Source organism: Syngnathus floridae, unplaced genomic scaffold (genome assembly GCF_059516105.1).
Source record: "Syngnathus floridae isolate MCC-2025c unplaced genomic scaffold, RoL_Sflo_1.0 HiC_scaffold_38, whole genome shotgun sequence".
In the NCBI taxonomy this organism is placed as follows: Eukaryota; Metazoa; Chordata; class Actinopteri; order Syngnathiformes; family Syngnathidae; genus Syngnathus; species Syngnathus floridae.
In genome coordinates, this window is record NW_028284067.1 from 123613 (window position 1) to 131712 (window position 8100).

General features: G+C 52.8%; 1 protein-coding gene across 7 annotated transcripts; it reads right to left on the minus strand.

Annotated features, from left to right (window-relative positions):
* Window positions 1-306: 306 nt before the first annotated feature.
* On the minus strand, window positions 307-5046 carry LOC148378546 (janus kinase and microtubule-interacting protein 3-like). Of its 7 annotated transcripts, none has more exons than XM_088367796.1 (12): window positions 4933-5046; window positions 3430-4701; window positions 3189-3293; window positions 2733-3044; window positions 2452-2514; window positions 2267-2365; window positions 1938-2177; window positions 1758-1823; window positions 1628-1696; window positions 1474-1551; window positions 1184-1417; window positions 307-1104 (listed from the first exon to the last, which is right to left on the minus strand). In XM_088367796.1, exons 4-12 carry the CDS (start codon window positions 2799-2801, stop codon window positions 988-990), a joined length of 1035 nt encoding a protein of 344 aa, XP_088223922.1. In that variant the 5' UTR covers window positions 2802-3044; window positions 3189-3293; window positions 3430-4701; window positions 4933-5046; the 3' UTR covers window positions 307-987. The 7 variants fall into 7 exon arrangements, with proteins under 7 accessions (XP_088223922.1, XP_088223919.1, XP_088223923.1 ...); XM_088367793.1 differs by lacking the exon at window positions 4933-5046 and having other exon boundaries at window positions 3430-3500; window positions 3585-4835; XM_088367797.1 differs by lacking the exon at window positions 4933-5046 and having other exon boundaries at window positions 307-609; window positions 979-1104; window positions 3430-4835.
* Window positions 5047-8100: the final 3054 nt, after the last annotated feature.

An 8100-nucleotide genomic window follows, 5' to 3' on the forward strand; every position in this document is an offset into this window, starting at 1 on the left:
CAGAATGGTTTGCCATCACGTTCAACAAAAAATAGAAACTTTCCCACTCTGATTAAAACGTCCTGTGTTCATCTACGTATTTTCGTTTTGCTGTGCATCTTTTCCCTGCCATTTCGAGAGCCCAATTGACACTCATAGTTTAAAGAAATGTGTTTGCCCATCCTACTTTGTGGAATTTCACCACATGCGCTTTTGACCAAAATACCAAATTGAACTCAAGTGAAGCCAACACGCACAACCCCCCCCCCCCCCCCCACACACACACACACACAAATGTTGATATGAACATAAAAGAGCCGCATGCGGTTCGGGAGTTGCGGCTTGGCCAAACCTGTACTATACAACTTTATTTGTATAAAATTTTCACAACAGCTGTCACACAAACAAAGCGGGAAAAACCGAAGACGTGCGTGTTCCGCCCACGCTGGATTTATTTGCACCTTTGAAAAGACACCGTATTGCCGCAGATGTGGCAAAGAGTACTTTTGGGCATCTGAGACGGAAGGATGTCCAAAGCATCACGTCACCTGCTCTGGTAGGCATGGTGGTGGGACGTTGAGGTCAACCGCTTTGGGGTTGGCTGACTCTTTGATCGCAGGATGCCACACACTTGAAGACAGAAGCAGAAAAGCAGAGCTAAATGCAAAATGTACTCACCGGTGACTCCAATTTTTTTCCCCCCTGAAGAAACAGCTGGACGGGTGGCCCCGGCTGGCCAGTGGGACTCTTGTTATTCTGACCCTTTTTAGTGCGCGTTTGGGGCAACAACCGTTTTTTGTGGCGCTCTCTTCTGGTTCAAAAGTGCCCTGCATGTGAATTTGCTTTTCCTGCCTTCTGATTGGATGAGCGCCGGTGTGACGCGGTGCCTCTGTCACCGTGGCGGGGGGTATACGTTGGCATCGGAGCGTCTGCCAACGTCTGAGACCGGCTGGCAGTGTATCGGAGGTGTCGAGTGCGGTGCCGCTGGAGCTCACTCACCAGCTGGTGTTAGGGCCACAGAATGAAGGCCAAGGAGAAGAATAGAAAGAGAAACAGAAACTTCTCCTCCAATTGTTTGATTTGTCTCTTCTGAGCTTCGATGAATTCTTTCAGCTCTTTGTTCCTCTAGGACGGACAAATGGAAAGTGGCATTCAAAAGCCAGTAAGCGTGCAAGTAAGTGCCGGGCTGGCTTTGGGCCCTTACCTGTTGCGCGCTGTGCAGCAGATCCATTCTCTCTTGGAGGATGCAAGCGTCGCGCTCCCTCAACTCGCACATCAGGGCTCGCTTCCATTGGTCCACGGCGCTCCTAAGCTCTTCTCTCTGATCCGCCGTCAGCACGTCATTCACGCCAGCGTGGCTGGCTTTTTCGCCGTCCGTGGCGGGGCAGTCCCGCTGCGGTAGCGCCTCGTACAACATGGCCTCCAGCTCCAGGATCCTCTGGGCCGCAATCCTCGTCCATCAGTGGTCCGGCGGGAGATTTGAGGGCGGCTTACCTTATGAGCCTGGTCCATGGAACACTTCCTGAAGTCCAACTCTTCATCCAGGTAGCCCTTCTGCTTGCAGAACATATCCTAGCACAGCTCAAGGTCAGAATTGTTGGGGCACATTGCCGGAGTTCCCCTTGGCTGATGTCGCGTGTCTGTCTACCTTCTCACTTTCAATGTCCAACATCTTCTGTTGAAGTGCTGACTTGGTCACTTTGATGTATTCTAACCACTGAGGAAAGGCTGCTGTCACATAAGCAGAATGCGAGAGCGTGCGTGGACGTGCGCGTTACCTTCTCGGCTAGGGTGAGAAGGGTCCTGGCGTGAATCACGACCACCTGCTCCTCGTTGGTGAGATTCTGCAAGAGCCCAAAGGCACAGCGTCAACAAGCTTCTTTCAGCGCAAAGCCTTCCAAAAGTCACATTTGAGCCGCCGAGTCTCGTGGAGTGCGAACATAAGGAGTTCGACATACACTTACGGCGTTATAGCCCAGGATGTCCAGCTTCTTCATCAGATCACTGATGACGATGTCCGGGGGAAAGGCGCAAGGAGCAATGTAAGGTGTTCTGGGACCTCGGGTTAAGGTTAGGGTTGCGAGGGACGCCTTACGTACGCTCACGCCCTCGGCCTCGCAGTAGATCTGCAAAGGGCTGAGGCCGTCTGGGAAACGGACTTGCAGAAACTTCAAGACGGGGGAGCGCCACTCCCTCTCCTGAAAGGCAGAGGCATGCATCCGTCCGTCCGTCCGTCCGTCCGTCCGTCACATCTCTGGCCTCAACACGCTTGTGCGAGTCTTCCCACCTCCAGCTCCAGGATGCGGAACTCAAGCAGTTCGTTTTGGTCTCGGATATCCTGGATGTGCTCTTTCAGACGCGCTTCTTCCGCCTCCATCCGCCTGACCTGAAAAGACAGTCAGACCTCATCTGCGGGGCTTCCCGACAGGTGTGACGCCAAGCGACTCCGCCCAGCGCCTTTCTTTCCGTCACCTTTTCGGCCAACTGCTGATTGCTCTGACGCAGCAGCTGCTTCTCCTCCACCCACTTGACATTCTAGAAGAGACAAACGCGTGGACAGCTTTGGAATGTTGTGTCATTTTCATCCACAAATTCTTTGGTTGACTGGAAAATGACATTTGCTTTTCTCCGCATTTTCCCAGCCACGTTCGGGGGGGGGGGGGGGGGGTTGGTCCAGTAATGCCAGACGGATGAGTGACTGAAGAATGTAGCTATTTTGTCTGAGAAAAAGGTGTGCTCATTGATGAGCTTACCTGTCCTTGTTGCTTCAGCGCTGACTCCAGATCTGCTACTCTGCTTTGATAGTGACCCATTTCTACCATCAGCTTTTCTCTGGTCTGAAAGGAGGAGGAGGGAGGCTCCTCCTCCTCCTTTCAGACCAGAGAACACCCGAGGCTGGGTGAGAACGGGGAGGCTGCGACCCGGCCGGGGGTTGCGGGAAGGGGCGCCACCTTGATCTCCTTCTCGGCGTCGTAGTCCCCTTTCGCTGGTCTGGGCTAGCAGAGCGTAGGCTCGTTGCAGCGCTTGATATTCTTGCGTCAGCTGGCGGTAGCGAAGCTCCGCCTCTTCATGCACACACCAATGCAACACAGCACTAGTACCAGAATCAGTCAGACCGGCGACAAAGCACCCGCGACGCAAAGACGAGTCCGATTCCAGGCTGAAGAGGAATGTTTGGTGCCAATACGCTGGCAGAAATGGCGGGCTACCTCTTCGGGTTCCGTGTCGGGGGTTCTGTCGGTGTGAAAAGACAAGGACGATCCGTCCGAGTCCACCAACACGTCTTCGTCGTAGCCGTAAAATGTTTCGATGACCTGCGGGCGCGGAAGCGAACATCTCTCTGAACAAACTGAAGCGACACCTCACGATGAATCGACGAGAGGAACGATAGCGAGAAAAAGGCCATTTCATCTTGCGCAACACCAAGCAGCCGCAAACAAACAGACTCACCTTGCAGGACCTCACGCTTTGTTCCTCCTCAGAGATTCTCGACGTCGGTATCGTAGCAGCAAATCTCTCTCCTGTCGACACAAATAATCCGCCTTTGAGATTCTTTGGATGCAAAGGGAACGAACGGCTCCGGCGCAGAAACAAACGCGACTCACAATGACATTTCTGACATGAGCTCCTGTCTCCAGAGCCTGAAAAACACGTCACCGGCGATGATTGGAGGGACGCTCGTCTTTTCCAAAAGTGACAACTACAGGGTGTGTCAGGGTTTTCCAGATTATCTTTATCGTATCATTGTGTTGCTTTGACTTTGACTGCGACCTGTAATAAATAATATTATTTATCCCTTATTTATCCCTATCGCTTATCCCTTCCTACACAAAGTCGTAAAACACCCCTTGCTATGTTTTGACTAGAGGTCAAGGGCTTCCTCTATTCAATCCACTCTTACACCCACCCTGTTTCTCTTAATTAAAATGCTCGTGCAGGAGCCGAGAGTCAGACTTCATTCGTACAACGGATGGACTCTCCACCTGCAGGTGTCCAAAAGAACTTACTTGTCTCCCGTGTGGTTCTTGCAAAATAAGTTGGAGCGAGCGCAACTCTAACAGGGTGCATTTTGCCACTAGCTGCCTACGGACAATGACGTCGCGCTCGCGGCTCATGGTTGACGGGCTGAGCAGCCGGGCAAGTCCGTCGTTTTCAGCGCACAGCGAGTGGCAAAGGCGCTGACAAAACGGGAGCTTTGAGCTGCTGAAAACGGCAAAACAAGTCTAAAGCGTGTTCAAACGCGTGCGCACAATGCTCCTGCTTGAAAGGTCGGAATTTAAGGGGCCAATTTTTTGGATGGCGGCCGCCGGCCAAGCTTTGGACGGAAAAGGTTTCCTGGCGACAGCGAGCGAGCGCGGCGCTGCCGTACGTGCACCGAGTCGCCTGCCTGAAGACCTTGGACAAGTCGTCGATGATGTGCCGCTGCTCCACAACTTGAAGGAACTCCATTTCACCGTCCTGCTGGCCGCAACCGCGGTCCAGGTCATTGAGCGAACTAGGCCTTCTCTGTGGAACACAAATGCAGTGGACTCTGTTGGCACGCCGCCGTTGTCCGCGTCGACTTACCAAGCTTGCCATCTCCTCGTTCTCCTGGGTGACAAAGCGCACTTTGTTTTCAAGGCGACACAGCACCAGCGAGAGTTCTTCATTCTTCCTGCTCAGGCGTTTGTTTTTGTACAGGAGTGGCAGAAACTGGCTTTCTGTTTCTCTCAGTCGCTTTAGCTGCAAGCATGAAGTGCGGGATGTGAAAGACGCACAACACGCGGGCCAGAACGTATCCATTCCTTTTGCATCGGTTTGAACGGAATCGTGGCTTTGGCTCCCAATAAAAGACATCTACCAGGCAACCGACTCGCCGCGCCGCTCAACTAATAAGCAAGCGCAATGGGTGCCTCGCTGGATGGCGCGCATCAAACGTAGCGCAAACCTTCAAGCGTGCCGTCAATAAATTACCAGTTCATTGCGCTCTTCAGAAAGCAGGGCGTTGCGATCCTCCAGTTTCCTGATGACTGCGCTGAGCTCAGCGATTTTCAGATGAAACCGTCGCGTGTCCCGATCCTCCTGAGACTGAAAACGCCCCGCAACACACACACACAAGCACTCGTTCAAAGTTCAAAACTGTTTTTGTGCTACCTTCCTCCAGCAACGAACTAAGTCATGCGTACTGCAAGTGTGTGATGAGGTGGCTTACGCAATGAAGAGGATTGCTAGTAGCGGCGTTGACCCCACTTCCAGGGTAGTTTAGGCCCGCCCTTTGGGAATCCCTCAGGGCAGCGATCTGCTGCTCGGCAGCCTGAGTCTGCAGCTGAAGGCGGTGGACGTGGCCGGCCCCAGGGCTTCATCCAAAACACTAACCGCTCTGTCTTTCAGCTTGATCTCATCCGTCTGGATGTACAAACGGGGAGCGCTCAGGCAGGCGGGCAAACTCATTTGCCAGAATTGTGACAAAAACAAAGAGAGCAACCGGCCAATTTTTTTCTTGAATCGACTAGAACACCTTTGCTGTGACAAAAGCGAAGCGAGCAACCGGACATTTTCTTCTTGTGAAATAGAATAGAATAGAATGCCTTAGGTGTCATTGCACTGCAGGTATACAACGAAATTGGGAACATAGCCACGCACCGCGCATCTGATCAGTCCTACCAGTCGGCGGATCTCCCTCTCGCAGTCTCTCTTGGTTCGGCTCAGCTCCTCCCGATGCTGGTGATGAGCCGATCGGAGCTCGGCCGCTCGGGACTGCCAGGCCTGCTGGGCCGCTGCCAGGGCTTCTTCCGCGCTCCTGGTGGAGGCGACACCGCTCGGTCTCCCGACACCGCCGCGTCTCCTCCACCTCCGCCAGCAAAGCGCCCCCCCTCCTCACCTGAGCAGACATTGCGCCACACCGGGCCGTTGAGACCGCAACGGAGCGCCGCGACGCTTACTGGGGACAAGCTACACAATACGGTAGCGGCCACATCGAAGCCCGACGTGGCGTGCGGATAGTCAGACACGGATAGAGCGGATCACCTTGTCCATGGAGCCGTCCCTCAGGCTGAGGACCAAGGCATTCAGTCGCTGGATCTCTCCATCTTTGATTTTGATCACTCTCATCAGCTCCATTTCATGCTGCCGCAGTAATGTCTCCCTGGTAATGGCTAACTCTTTCTGCTTCTCCTCATGGAGTTTGCTTTTGAGTTCCGTCATGGCGGCGGTGGCACGGTGGTGCTCCGCCCGCAGGTCCTGACTTCTCTCTCTCTCCAGACAGCTGACCTGACATGACTTAGACTTAGACAAACTTTATTGTCATCTTGTCTGCACATGGTGCATACAAAACGAAATTCCGTTGCATACGTCTTACAACAAAGTAGTGATATTGCAGTTGAATAGAAGTAACATATCCTATGAAAATATATATATATACATATATACTATATATATATATATATATATATATTAAAAATAAGTATAAAGTGCAGCAGTGATAATTATGCAATAGTGCAAGCAGGCAAAACAGTATTCAAGAGTGTGCAGAGGAATGCTAAACCATGTATTAAACTTCTATTTAAAGGGTTTATACAAGTTCAGTAAAGTTGGTAGTGCGAGATAGTGCAAGATAGAGGTCCGTAGTGCCATAAAGTACAGTTCTGTGAATGTGTGATGCAGAGTTCAGTTTAGAGCTCAACAGTTCTAGTGTTCAACAGTCTGATGACAGCAGGGAAAAAGCTGTTGCAGAACCTGGTGGACCTGCAGCGGATGCTGCAAACCTCTTCCCAGAGGGCAGCAGGGAGAACAGTCCATGGTGGGGGTGTGATGGGTCATTGATGATGTTACGGGCACGGGACATGCAGCGCTGAGATGAAATGTCCTGAATGGAGGGAAGAGGAGCCCCTATGATCCTCTCTGCTGTCCTCACCACTCTCCTCACGTTCTTCCAATCGGAGGCGGTGCAGCCTCCACACCACACAGAGAGACAGCTTGTCAGAATGCTCTCTATGGTGCTCCTGTAGAACGTCCTCATGATGGGTGGGGGCAGGTGGGCTCTCCTCATCCTCCGCAGGAAGTACAAGCGCTTCTGTGCCCTCTTGACCAGTGCCGTAGTGTTCATAGTCCAGGTGAGGTCTTCTGTGATGTGGACCCCCAGGAATTTGGTGGTGCTGACCACCTCCACAGCTGAGCTGTTGATGATCAGTGGAGCGTGGTGAGGCTGTTTTTTCCTGAAGTCGACGATGATCTCCTTCATCTTCTCCTCATTCAGGATCAGGCTGTTTTCTCTGCACCAGCCCACCAGCTGCTCCACCTCCTCTCTGTAGTCCAGGTCGTTGTTGTCTCTGATGAGCCCCACCACCGTTGTGTCGTCTGCTGACTTCACGATGTGATTGGTGGTGAACCTGAGGACGCAGTCGTGTGTCATCAGGGTGCACAGCAGGGGGCTCAGGACGCAGCCCTGAAGGGAGCCTGTGCTGAGGGTGATGACATCAGAGGTGTTCTGTCCGACCCGGACTGACTGAGGTCTGTTGGTGAGGAAGTCTAGCAGCCAGTTGCGAAGGGGGGTGTTGAAGCCCAGGTGTTCCAATTTTCCTACCAGATGCTGTGGGATGATGGTGTTAAACGCTGAGCTGAAGTCCAGGAACAGCCTCCGCACATGGGTGTTCTTCTCCTCCAGGTGAGCCAGGCTCAGGTGAAGAACGGAGGAGATGGCGTCCTGAGTGGAGCGGTTTTGCCGGTCGGCAAACTGGAACGGGTCAAATAATAGGGGGAGTCTGGAAACGATGTGACCTTTAAGCAGCCTTTCGAAGCACTTCATCATAACCGGAGTCAGTGCAACAGGCCGGTAATCATTAAATGAGGTGATTTGAGGTTTCTTCGGCACCGGAATGATGGAGGCAGTCTTAAAGCACGCCGGCACTGTGGCTTGGCCCAGCGAGGTGTTAAAAATGTCTGTGATGACCCCAGCCAGATGACTTGCACATTCCCTGAACACACGCCCAGGAATGTTGTCGGGGCCAGGGGCCTTACAGGGGTTGACTCTCCTCAGGGTCTTCAACACATCGGCGGAGTCAAGGCAGAGTACCTCCTCTTCCTGATGGGGGACAGTTTTAACTGCTGGAGTGCCGTTTAGTGCCTCGAACCTCCCAAAGAAGT

Excerpts from the sequence above, each read along its gene's own strand:
- LOC148378546 (XM_088367796.1), bottom strand. The coding sequence starts at position 2,801 with ATGGTAGAAATGGGTCACTATCAAAGCAGAGTAGCAGATCTGGAGTCA. Across the intron at positions 2,178-2,266 it reads TCCGCATCCTGGAGCTGGAG|GAGAGGGAGTGGCGCTCCCC; the intron begins GTGGGAAGACTC and ends TCTGCCTTTCAG. Across the intron at positions 1,824-1,937 it reads TGGGCTATAACGCCGTAAGT|AATCTCACCAACGAGGAGCA; the intron begins GTATGTCGAACT and ends GGGCTCTTGCAG.